Source organism: Melozone crissalis, unplaced genomic scaffold (assembly GCF_028551555.1).
Source record: "Melozone crissalis strain CALT ecotype California unplaced genomic scaffold, PUWL_Pcris_2 ptg000009l_1, whole genome shotgun sequence".
Taxonomy (NCBI): domain Eukaryota; kingdom Metazoa; phylum Chordata; class Aves; order Passeriformes; family Passerellidae; genus Melozone; species Melozone crissalis.
The window spans coordinates 3840313-3853930 of record NW_026535787.1 but is presented as its reverse complement, the minus strand read 5'-3'; the positions used below and the strand labels follow the sequence as shown (position 1 = coordinate 3853930).

The 13618-nt window shown below is 35.3% G+C and overlaps 1 protein-coding gene across 3 annotated transcripts in view; it reads right to left on the bottom strand.

Annotated features, from left to right (window-relative positions):
- Positions 1 to 658: 658 nt before the first annotated feature.
- ARL13B (ADP ribosylation factor like GTPase 13B) overlaps positions 659 to 13618 on the bottom strand; it is a 32696-nt gene continuing 19736 nt past the window's right edge. For 2 of the 3 annotated variants that reach the window (XM_054270355.1, XM_054270356.1), the window contains exons 5-11: positions 11446 to 11551; positions 8968 to 9170; positions 7883 to 7976; positions 6526 to 6742; positions 6045 to 6161; positions 5527 to 5595; positions 659 to 2760 (exon numbers count right to left, since the gene is read on the bottom strand). In XM_054270355.1, coding sequence (XP_054126330.1) covers positions 2684 to 2760; positions 5527 to 5595; positions 6045 to 6161; positions 6526 to 6742; positions 7883 to 7976; positions 8968 to 9170; positions 11446 to 11551 — 883 coding nt within the window. In that variant the 3' untranslated portion in view covers positions 659 to 2683. Of the gene's footprint in view, positions 2761 to 4783; positions 4828 to 5526; positions 5596 to 6044; positions 6162 to 6525; positions 6743 to 7882; positions 7977 to 8967; positions 9171 to 11445; positions 11552 to 13618 lie in introns of all 3 variants that reach the window. The other variant, XM_054270357.1, reaches the window with a different exon arrangement.

Sequence of the window (13618 nt, the reverse complement as noted above, 5' to 3'; positions counted from 1 at the left end):
ACCAGAGACCTAATGGATACCAAATATGTATATTTTTAATAATTTTGATTCAAAAACCTTGAAATCTGTGAGTAAGGTCTTTCTCTGGATTCTAGGGTGTGACTAAAAGGGAAGACAACTGAACAACTTATTTTAAAGCACTGAGTCTCTCACATTAATTCAGTAAATGAACATTACTATTCCTTCTTAGAAGATACTTTTTAGCTTACCTTTAAAATATTTTGTCTACAATGTATTCAAGACATTAGACACAGATAATACAAAATGTTCTGCTTAAATAGTGAATTTCTGTGTTCTTAACACTCCTGTATTTAAATACAAGTACTCTTAGCTGCATGCATTGATATATTTTGAAAGTCGTGCTATGGATGACAATATCTGGCAAAATCTAATTTGTGCTCTCAATTTACAGCTGCACCATTTTTATCTCTCAAATATTAAGTGCACTATCAAAGCTTTTTATAGGTATACATATACACTCAACTTATTGCCAATCTATCAGTATGTTCTAAATGTGATCACATTTCTCCTGCAAAAATATGCAAAGATTCTGTCTATAAGGACTCTATTTCATACATTTTAGGAACATGAGACTTGTAGCCCTTAAATATTTATAGACTAGACTTACTCCCACAAAATTGTAAACACAGGAAACATGTTGAGGCTTTGCATTAGTTTTATTCTATACATGTCATCTTGAGCAAATAAAAAGTCATAGCAGTATAAATTACTGAAAAAAACCCCAGCATAGTAAATAATTACAAAGCATATTAATAAAACAAAAACTTATAAAACATTTTTGAGTACATTGGTCACATACTGGCAAAATTTTTTTTAAAAGCAAAAATCAAAAATGATACATGTGTCCACACACACAACACACAGTTCATATATAAGCATCAGCATTTTCATTTCTCAAATTTGTTACCACAGCAGTATTTAGCTTTATTTTTAATAAAGACTTCCATGATTTATTGTAGGAAAGAAGGAAAACAAAACTGTAATACATTCCTAGAAATTGAAGCTGTAAAAAAGTAAGTCTGCAAAAGTAGAGCCTTTAAGCCAAAAACTTAAGTGGTAACAAAACTAGTGTTAGTAAAGTGGAGATTGCACATATAAATTTTTGTGCAACCTCCTCTCCACTTCGTATTGTGTTGTCTGAAAGGAAAATGACCAAATCCTGAGAATAATTCCACTGAATCATGTTCCACTATTAGAATACAACAGAAGTATTCTCATGCTGGTAGTCACATAGAAATTGTTTCCTTCTTTCTCTACACTAGTAAACAGAGGAATAAACCTCTCCACCTATTCCAAACTTAGTATCCTTAAGACTGATTCCACTTTACTCTTTAAAAAATCTTAATTATTTCATTTTAATATGGCAGATGTTTCTGCAACTCCTTGCTACAAGGGGTGCATGGTGAGGATTTCCAATATCAAAGTGCTGAACACGTAACACATCACATTGTTTCAACATCTAAACTCCTTTGGTAAAACCACATTATTGATGACAGACCATAATATAAAATAACCAAATACTGCTTCTCCAAAAAACCCCCAAATGGGGGCTTCCTCCTGTCTGTCATTAAGTGGCAGAACAATGAACCTCTACACATACACCACTGGTTGTCTCCCATGTAACAGTAAAAATATTTAAACAGGAATATAACAAATTGTAACCCTTCTTGTTTAGGTATAACTGGTATGCGATTTTCAACACATTACATGGAAGTGTTAAAGAAATCCTTAAAAACACAGAGTTTCTTCAGTTTGCAAGATGATATTTTAGTATTATTGAGATTAAAAACTGAGGGAGATCATCTGCATACTGGTTGATTTGGTTTCCTATCAAAACTGATTATTTATTTAGTGCAAATTTCCCACTATGTGAATTTTCCTGTTTGTTGTAGTAGACAATACAGTATTCACTCTATATTTTTCCACAGAATTTATTACCTATGTCAAACTCAGTTAACAAAACAAATAAAACAACAGGTAAGAAAACCTCCAGATATTTCAAATAGCATTATTTTATATAAAATATATTTATTTTCATTTTTTTTATCGTACCCTCTGCTTCAGATTGTCAGAAATATTAAATATGTAGTGTAATACCTAAGAAAAGGTATTGGTACTGTAAAAGAAATATAAGAGTCAAACACACTTTATTTTTATGCACTTGACTATCAGCTTTATAATGCTCCCTAGGTATCATTCCATTGGTAGCAGGAACTGAGCTCCACTCAAACTTTCAACTTGTTTTATAAAAAGGTAGAAAAATATATTCAATATTTGTTTAACCTTTCTATATTCATCCTATCATACAGGAATCTTACAAAATGCTTTAGAATAATTTATTCCCTGAAAAAATACCAACACCTGCACAGCACCTGGAGAAAGGTCTCGGTGGGAATGTACAATCCAGTATTATGGGATCTTGAAGGTGTTTTTCTTCAGGTTTACAGCCATGTCTTTTCACAAGTAAACCACATAAATCCTGAAGAAGAGCTGGTGATGTGAAAAGTAAATGATAAAGTCTGACCATTAAGCACAACAGGATGAACTCCATGTTTAGTTGCCACACACTGATAAAATGTCACGTACAAAATTTTCCTTCAAGGGTAAAAAAAAAAATAGGATTTTTAATTTATGTTTTTTTAAAATTCTCTTTGTGCTCCAGTCAAGCAATGACATCATGGGTATCGCTGTTGGGTCTTTGGCGTAGAGTCAGTGGAGGCAGAGGCTTTCCATAGAAATCTGTGGAAGAAATTCCAGAGCAGAAAAACACATCAATCTGTCACTTGTTCCCTTCTGGCTCAAACAATGTTTACTACATTACTTCCTTAATGAAAGCCAGGTATTCTATGAGTTTAGAGCTAATTCCTCCAAGCAAGCTTTCAAACCTAGTGCTAATTAATGTCTAGAGATGGACTGGCCAAACGAGGGTTTAATTACATTTTGTTATACATGCATCAGCATTTGCAAGATCAAGCCCAAAGGGGATCTGTAAACATCCCTAAAAATAGAAAAGGAGAAATTCAAAGTGTACAATAACACTGAAAAAATGAAACACTGAGGTTTGTATGTTGCTGTATTCAAGACTGCACTACAATATAGTTTTAAATGACAGTAATACTGAGCAGAATCCAAAATTTTGGAACCATTTATGCATGGCATTTATCTTCCAAGCTAAAATAACTTTCTAAAATAACTATTTCAGAAGTTGTAGATAAAATTGCAGCATTTCCTTTAGGCAATAAAGGAATTCAAAGTGATAAAATTGTAGAAGACAAAGTTCATAAGTACATCAGAAGACAGTAACAAGTGTTCTCAAACATTTGTAATGGATGTAAAGTAAAAAAACCATGCAGACTGGAACATGCAAAGCACTTCACAAACAAAAAAATATGGAAGATGGTAAGAGGAAAGAGGTAGAAATCAAGAAAAAAATAAAAGCAGCTTTTTGAAGCATTCAAATCTCAATTCTGTTTATACAGACCACCTCTTCCCAAAGAAAGCCTTGATGGCCTGCCAACACAAAATCAGCTTTAATAAATCATCATTTTCCAAGAATATATCCCACTTGTCCTACAGATGCAATAACTTCTGTTAGAATTGTATTCCTGAGCTAAGATTAACAAAAGCAAACAAACTGGACTACACTACTTCAAGAATAGGTAGAGCTGTCTGTAGGACTGAGGTTTTAATTATCTTTACATTTGGTCAGCAAAATAAGAATATTTTTATGTTATTGTCATAAATATTTTGATTTCAATAGCACTAATTACAGCAGCAAGAAAACTGCAACCAATGATTCAAAGGTCAATGAAAATCTGTCCACTGGATGATTTTATTCATCCAATTTTTGAGGTTGAGAAGAGCAGTTCAGGACTGGAAAAGAATTTTGCCTCCTATAATGAAAGAGGTTTAACATTCTTGCAAATGTATCCTCCTCAATGAAAATAAGCAGGCACTCATCACCTCATGTTGTGCCAAAATTATTGGCATGACTGGAAAAATTGCAGTCTTCAGTGAATACAAGTGTGTTATTACGAAGTTTGAATGTGTGAAAAAACTTTTAAACCCATCTTTGAATTTTGGGAAAACGTGGGGGAATGAAAAAACAAAAAATCAGCACTGATTTATTTCTCTGCTCAAGGGACAAATGGGCAAGGCCAGGTGGCAAATTAAATCAGTGCAAGATGGACTTGGCAGTGCTGGATTCACAGTGGAACTCAAGGATCTTAAGGGTCCTTTCCAATCTCAGTAATTCTCTGATTCTATAGATCTCAAATTGACAGTTAAAACCCCACAGCTGCTTTAAGCAAATGAAATAAATAAATGATGTTTTTGGAAATCAGGACCTAACTAAAGGTGCGACAGTGCTGGGCTATGAGTGTGAAGAACTTTGCTCATTTATAAATAGTGCTTTCCTAATAGCAGTTTTCTTGCTAGGATTTCCAAGTGTGAATCTTGTGAGTGGTTCAAAATTCCTGGAAATGAGAATAAATCTCCCAAAGACTAGGCAATGCCTTAAATTCAGCTATAAATTCTGAGTACTTCAAGTTTACTCTTACACCTCTAGTCAAGAGATAATTTCCCTACCAACATATTTACCATTTTCAGCTTCCAAAATTATTTAATAATTGTACTTAATTTACAAATTAACACCTAGCTTAAGCAGGTTTTTTCCTCTTTGTCCCACCCACGCTCTTCCTACAGAATGCAACACCTCCAATAGGCACAGATAAAAACTGAGTTCCTTTCTTCCCCTCCCTACCTCTTCATCTGGCTTTTATTTCTTGTCACCTTCTCTCTATTTGCCTTTAAAAAAAAGAGCAAGATGGGTTTAGGATCAACATTACAAACCACATTTTAAGCACATGAATTTCCTTCCTGTGAGAAATAAATAGTTTGGGTTTAGACATCTTATTTCCTCTTCAGGCATCTTTTGGTTCTTTGGCAGAAAAGCTCCTTGTGTTCCAGATGTCTCCAAATTCACTTTTCAAAATTTGAAAAATAAAAATGTAAGCAAAATGAAGAAGCTATCATCTCAAAAAGGTACTATCAACATATGAAAAAGTCTTCCACAATCTTCCAAAAATAGACAATAGTAATTATTAAAGCAAGAATTCAAGACTGCTTACTGCACCTTGATATTTCCAGTTAAAAATTATCATTTTAAATGCAGTATGCATTTGGACTCAAGTAACTGGCACCATTACTCTTTGTCACTTGATACTTTTTGGGTGCAAATAACTTCAGATTATTAACAATTTATAATATCCCATACCACTTTAAACTTTATGAGGAAATTGGAGAGAACTCATTGTTTTTCCTAATAAAAAATCAGACTTGAAAAAATCAAAAAGATGCTTTCTACTAAGCAAAAGGGAAAGCTTTTGGTCAATAAAAACTGGAATTTAGAAATGAAGAACAGACAAAGAATGAAGTGAATGTAGAAGTGAATGGACAATGGAGAATGGTTTGAACAGGTACAAAGCTCCAAATACTTTCAATTACCAGGATGATGTGTTTCACCAAGAGGCTCAAGTTTTCCAAGTCTATTAAGTTTGGGAGTTCCCCATCCAACTACAGGAAAACAAAAACTGTCAGAGCATTCCGTGACTGCACTGAATTATTCTGAGCTGTACAGACCCCACATCTCCCTGGGAGAAATCAAAGCATTTAGAAATGCCCAAGCTATGCACTACATTGCATCCATGGTGAAGAATAATGAAATACTTCAAAAAATAAAATGCTTAATCTTAAAAATATTGCTATTTTTCATCACTTCAGTGAGTCATCAAGCTGCTGGCTCTTTTTTTGGAAAAATTATGTTTTCTCCATGGAACAGGCCAAATCAATACTGCTGGAAGTTCACATCATAAAGTGGGAAACTGCATTAAAGATTTTCTAGAGAGGAAGGTTTAGTAGCTCCTCTCTGTATGAAAACCAGTCCCATTTCATCCTTCACAAATGAGACTTTTAAAGGATTACCAACTACAAATTGAGACATCAATTACTGTTTTTACACTTACCTGGTGGAAGGGCTGCTGGTGGTGTAGGATTCTTGGGAAGAGAGTCCTCTACATTAACAGGTTCTACTCTGTGACCCCTTTTTAATTTTGGTTTTTTACTTTTTTTCTTATTGTTATCTACATCCAACAGAAAAAAAAAAAAAAACATTATATATCCTACAGTTATATTCAGGTAATATCCTACATAAGATTCTAATACAATTGTTGGGGAGATCCATCAGAGCCTTCAGTCCAGACTTAGACATAAAATTATGGGAAATGTAAATCACACAACATTTTGCTATAGAAAATAAACTGTGGGCATAAAGTATATGCAAAATCTAGGTTTCCATAAAGAAATTCAACTTGGATAACCTACTCCTGCATTTTTGTGTTTCCAATAGATGACACCATTGGTCTGTGGTATCATGACAAATAACATGGACAGAAGGAAGAATCATGTGAAAAATCCCACGAAATGATTAAAAGGCAGCAGTTTTACCTGAGTCAAGGCATTCTGAGGCTTGTTGGTCACTCTCTTCTGCATGCTGCAAAAGCTGGGCAGTTGTAGAGTTGGACCTTTCTAGCCTGCTGTCATTTGTGTTTTGGCTACTGCTGCTTGATAAGTGGTCCTGCTCTGCTTGGGATTTCAAGACAATTGCAGCCTTTTCAGTCTCCAACTTTTGTCTCTTCTTTTCCTTTTCCAACTGTTTTTCATTCTAACAAAAAAAGGACAAGAATTTTCAAAAACTACTTCTAATGCTGTAAACTGACTAGTAGGAGAGAAAAGTTATTAAAAAGGAAAACATTCTCCAAATATCTTATTTAGTATAGAATTAATTTTCAAATAGATGAAGAAATTGAATTCCCAATATCCTATCCAGAGGAAGGGAGAGGGAATTATAAAACAAAAGGATCTTTAGATTTATTGCCTGTTTTCTTGTTTTATTTTTGGTCCTATTAAAAAAAATAATCAAAACAACCTTCTACTTGCTTTCTCCTCAATCACTTTTTTTTAATGTGTGAGTTAAAAAAAATACAGATGCACAGAGCCTAATTCTCCAGAAAATGGTACCCTAGTTTGGATAAATACCTATTGTGGCATACAGCCTCCATGACAGGCTGCTTCACAATTCTGCGTCACTAAATCACCATCTCTGCAATATTCCCACCTGCACCTTTATTTTCTTGCTTTTGATGTTATTACTAAATGGATTATTGTGCATGTAGCTGCCCTGACATGTTCTGTGGATATGGGTGCTTTTGTCTTGGAAAAAAGCAAATGTTTGAATTATTTGCTGGAAAAGTTTACGTGTTTCTTTAGATTGTGTTATCTCCAGACAACTGATTAAAAAAAATACGAACTCAGAGATGTAGGTTAAGGAAACTTTAATATGAATGTGATTTTCATATTTCAAAATTAATAAAAAACTCTCAAGAGTCTATTTTTAACTGAAAAGAGGTTCTGCTCACAAATCTGAATAAATTAAGAAGTCAGAAGGATTTGATATGACTCAACCACATCACTAAAACACCTTAGAAGAAACTAATAGACCTCGAATACTTTCCACGTCTGAATCCCAGGAGTTTAATTAGGAAATGTTTTCAGTCATGTGTTTACATTTATTTTACTGTGTCTACAAAACTTTTGTTCCCTAATCAATAATATGGGTTTTCTTATCACTAAAACATTGATTCAATGCACAGAAAACAAGGCTGCCAAGATTAAAGTAAGAATTAAAAAAGTGCTGTGCAGACAGAACTAGAACAACACTTTCAAATGACCATTTTTCTTATTCCCTCTCAGACATTTGTTAGTGTATAACTTAACAGACACAGATTTCCACATATTCTCCTACCTCAGAGATTACAGCAGATATAGGCTGGAAGGGGTTTCCACATTTTCCAGGCTCAGGGTCTTCATCCTCAGGTGCATTTCCTTCCTCTTTTTCCCTTTGGCATTGTTGTTGGGTTTGTGTTGTTTCAGTGGTTTTGGTGTTTGGTTTTGGGGGTGTTTTTTTGGGGCAAGGGGAAGGGAAAGAAGAAGAATGAATAAATAATTATGAATAAGCTATAAATTTTATAGACAACAATGTCTGCCCTCCCCACTACACCTCTCAGTGTGGCATAAACCCAACACAATCCAACATGGTCAGGAGGCTTTGTGTGTGGCAGATTAGGAGCTCACCAATTTTTTAGAAATTTGTGGAATCTATATGAAGACCATGTCAAGTTGCAGCTGTTTAAAATGTACTTTAGTACTTTACTTGCTTATTTAAGCCAAAACAGCCAAAATACAGTCTAAGATACTTCCCAGCTACTTCTCACAGTAACTGAGCCTCAAATTCTCTGCCTATATAAGGCAGAGGAGAGGACAGGGGTGCTCAGCAAATATTTTAAGAATGCCCCAGTAAATTATTCACATCACCTCTTCACAGGCACCACAGCAGGCTGCTAAAGACCAGAAAGGGATTTGAAGGGGAGTAATAAATCAGTTATCCTGCTTTCCCTCACTGCATCATCTTTAGTTCCTTCAGGCCTCACTTGTTGGATATTCTGAAGCTTATTAAGCATAGTATTGAATAAAATTTCATATCTAGTCTTTGATATTCACATATGGGTTAGAGAGTCTAACTTAATACTTTATTTTAGAAGGCAACTTCAGATTAAATCACAGGAATTATTTTTTAGGTCAACTTTCTGTGAAGTTATATCAGTAAGGCCAAATTTATCCCACAACTACCTTGCAATTCTCATTCACAGTACACTTCCAGCGTGCAGCAAATCAAATAAAGGGGATGAAGAGGCAAAAACTTCAAGAAAGACTCTTGGCTTGTGAGCTTTAAATCCTGGATAGCCTGGTTCCCATAAGATCCATGCACAGGAACGACCCAAATATCTCAGAGAAGGGAGAAAGGGATGGAGTGGGGATCACAGAAAATACCTCTGCTCCCGTATCCTCCTGACTCGCTCAGCTCGTTCCAGTTTCTTCTGCTCCTCAAGTGCCTTCTGCTCTGTAGTGTCTCTCTGGATGCGCTCACTTAAGGCATCAAAATCTTTTGCTATGATATGGAGAAGCCAAAATAATCCCTTTTTGATTGATTTGTCAATTTTTTTCCCACAGCCCATGATCGCTGAGCAAGGCTCCTGTAAATATATAGAAAAGGAGGGAAACATTTGCAGTTCAGAACACATTCCTTGACTGGAAACAAGAAATTAGCTGAACAATTACCGTTGACTATGAAGCTTGTAAAACACTGAGAATTACGCGTTATGAATAGTCCATGCTAGATTTATCAATCAAAATGGAAAAATCTGAGATCAAAGAGAATCAGCTTTGCTTCAGTTCATGAAAAAAAAATTCAACATGTTCATAAGCACCTTGGGAGTAAATAAAATCTCCTGTGAATTTGACAGAAAAGTTGTCAAACCAATTTTTTACATCAGAACAGGCACTGCAATTCAATTGGAGTCATACTTTTTGTCATTATACTCTCAGCAGCAAGTGAGAGAAACATGATCTAGGCAAATCTGTTGAAAGAGAAATACAAATCTCATTGAGAAAATAGTTCTGAAATTTTTCTGAGAACACATCTGGTAAGAAAACATTGAAGGACCAAGAGTGCCTCTCTTGAGATTAAAACACTTCAGGGAGATAGGACAAGAGCCTTCAAAAATATAAGGTGAAACTGCAAATAGGAAAATAATAATTTCCTCTTAATTTTTCATGTCAGGAGGACAAGTAAAATAGGCTTTAATTGGGAGAAAAGAGGCAGGGCTTGACTCAAGCTTGGAACATGGAAACAATACTCTCTCAGAATCTCCTGAGAGCTGTTTTTTAGATTGTTTTGGAACACTGTATGTGTCTTTTAAAACATTCTCTGAATAACAACTGAACAGAACCAGCACTGTGTATGACATGTAGAGATGATATTTCACACTGATCGTGTTCAGGATTTGTGTTTATGAAGATTAAAAGAGACTCTCCAATGCCAACATCTGAAAAACTCTCAGTGCTTTCTCCATCTGACAAGGATTTAAATGGCACCACAGTCAGATATGGAATGTCAAATTTGCAACAGAAAAAAACCAACTGACCAGTTATGTTTAAATTAAGGCTCAAATATGAGTCCTTTTCACTATGAACCCTGCAATACCTTCCAGCAGAACCTACTCAGGAAGGAGATATATAGAAGATGTAGACAACTTGTTTCTCTCAGAAAACTGAGATCAAATACTGGCCAGCACTGGGGCAATGCTCTTCTCAGTTTGCACCAAAATTATTGTTGCTGCAGTTTGGTTACAAAATATAAACATTTAGAAAAATGGAATATACAGACATATTAAATAAGAAAAAGAGGAAGGTCATTCTCATTGACACTGTCCAACAGCAAGACAAGTTACTCCTTCCTTTTGCTTTAATACTTTGTGGTGAAATTTAAAGATCTAGTGGAAAACTAACTACAAGAAGAAACAAAAGGTTTTTTGGTCATTGCCTAACTTTGCATCTTGTTTCACAATGCCTCTGTTTAAACTGACCCCAGGAGCTCTCCTACTGAAGGAATTTGGGACCATGTTTATCTTTGAAGAGCCTGGTACAGAAGGTGCCTATTAGAGCATGAAGCAGCCTTCAGAGTGTGTGATCTGGTGTCTTTCCTAATTACACATAAAATATAAATAGAGAACAAGAACAGCATGTCAGAAATTAAGCAATTCAAATGCCTTGGAATACACTAGTATCTTTCAGGTCATCTTTTACTGAATATTTTTCAAGAAAATATTTTTGGCACAGAAGGTCCTTGGAAAAAAAAAACAAGGATGAACTTGCAAATTTAATTTTTATGATTGCTATATGTGCATAGTGCAAAGCTCACTAACAGAAGAAAAACACTCAGATAATCATGACATAATAAACAGAGCTATGCCCTGCTCTAACTCAGCTATCAGCAAAAATAATAGCAGTATGTAGTGCTCTATAAATTTTGCAAATCTCCCTACTGAATTAAAATTATTTTTTAATTTTAAAATCCAAAGCTTAAATGGTTCTGCAAAACTGCCTTCTTATCTTGGTTAATAACACCATAACCCTCATTATCTTTCAAAATGTTTTTTATTGCCATCAGGAAAAGATTGTGGAAGTAAAGCCCTATCTAAGACACTGGGAGATTAAAACAAAGCCCTAAAGAAAAACTTCAGGGACTACTAATTTGGATATATTATCTGAAATATTGACCAATATTAAACAGCTTTCATAGACTCCTGGTTTTGGCTCCCCCCACAATGACTTCCTGCTAGGTTTTTTCTTAACAGGACAATGAGTACTACATCTAAATTTCAGTTTTATGCCATGCAGCCTAATTTCCTACCTTAAAGGAAGCTTTACAACTATATGAGAAAATACAGCATCTTAAAATCTACTTACAATTTGACAGAGACACTTGTGTTCATTAACCAGCCTTTCCAGAGATAAGGACTCGATCACATCTGCTTCTGACAGAGCTCCTTCTCTGTCCTGCTTATTTGCCAGCCTGGAGGGAAGATCAAAAGAAACACTCAGCATCCTGCTACAAGAGAGGCTCTTACATCTCCAAAAGCTGAGCTGGTGACAAAACTAGAAAGACGACTGAGAAAGAAAAGATGAAATTCCTTGTTTCAGCTTTAATCATTTCTTCTACTCAATAAGCATGTTAATCTATGCACCATTTTAATCAGGTACTTGATTAGATAATCACCAAGGTGCTTAGTAATAAATAAATATTATTTCTAGAGAAAGGAATTATATTTACAGTTAAGAAAATGGACATAAAAGACCATACTGCTTCACATCTTGGAGTCTCTGAAGGAAAGTTCACAGTTTTGCAACTTCGCAAACCATGAGCATTTCCCTGTTTAAAAGTGGTTCGTCTCAGCTCTGCCTGCTACCCAGCATTTCTCTCTGATGCTTAACAACATTTTGAACTTGCTCTTCCTGAGTAAAACTTAAAAGTGTAGAGGGAAGAACTTGCATGAATGGCTCTAAAGAACATATTTTATTAAATAGAGGAAAGCAAAAGACTCCCACATAAATCACAAAATAAGTATTCTGTAAGATGAAGATCATTGTCTTGTCACATTTATATGGTAGGAAACAGGACTCTAGAAGACGGACATTCATTTAGGAGTATAAAATTACAATCCAACCATATTTTGTACTTTCTATAACATTAATAATCCAAGCTAGAGTGCTGCACAGCATTAGTAAATATGAAATTTGTACTTGCTTCTCTCTAATAAAGGAGTTCCACTACAATAATGTTCCTCTGAAATTTAACAACATTTCAATGACATGAGAACTCTGATTCAATTTTCTGGATAAGACGACAAATATTTGGCATCCATGAGCTCAAGGGCAGAAGGTCTTGGAACCAGACATCATAGCCTTCCTCCTGAAATTTTAAGTCATTTTCATGAATTCAAATGGCTTTTAGGGAACTTAGGCCAAAGCTTGTACTTCAAATTTATGTTAATTCCTTGCTGGGAAGGAACAGTGGTAAGAATTCACTCCATAGTTACCAGAACTTGTCAGCACTTGAATTTGATCAAAGACCTTACTTGTCTCTATTCTCTAGAATCCCATTATGAGAGCTTCAATTCTAAATCATTTCACTTCCAAGAGATTTTTCAGCACCAAAAACATTAGAAAAAAGCTGTGTTGCATCTACAGCCCAAAACTCCACATTCCTTGTCACCATTACCCTCGTGAGCTACGATTCATTATCTAATCTTTTATCTTCCTTTTCAAGAAGAATTTATTTATGAAGGAGACCATAGAAAAGCAGCATCTCAAATGTCCAGCTCTCTCAATCTTCACCATTCTTAACTATTTGTGGTCCAAACCATTCACTTATTTATCATCATCCTCGAGATAAAAATCCCTACATCTTAATGATAATGAGAACTTTGCTGGCTTGGCCAGCAGAGCTGGTAAGAGCATAAAGCTCTTCCCTGCCCTTCCTTGATAATGAAATCCCACTTCTTAAAGAGAGAACTTCTGCAGTGCTTTGTATGATTTAGTGCAGGGATTCCCCAACTGCTGCTCAACAGCATATACAGAACCTGTGATACTTTCAGCATGTTTATAACACTCTGGCACTGCTTCTTTTCACCAAACAGCTAGAACAAGACTTGTCCTCCCAGCTATGAAACCAAAGCTAAACCAAGGAAAAACTGAGATGCAATGCAAAAAAAAGTAATTGAGACTGGAAAAAAGTTACCTTCACTTTTTTCTCCCCCACATAACCTATTTTTGTTACAGTCTGAAAATCCTACTGTGCTGCCTCTTAGACTCAAAAAGCATTCCTCAGCAGTGCTGTCAATTCATCTAGAGCTAATTGAAGGAAATATTTCTGAGCAGTGTTTGTTGCCACAGCCTATTCCTCTCTCACCTGAAGATTAAATAGCTGCACTATTGGCACTATGTTTGCTCTGCACAGCCTACAAAGCACAGCTGAAGCAGAATGAAATGCTGGTAAACTGCATGGCTCAGTGGCAGTTTGATACTAACATCCCACAGCTCCCAGTAGCTGCTGATTTTTAACCTCTAACACCTTCAAAGG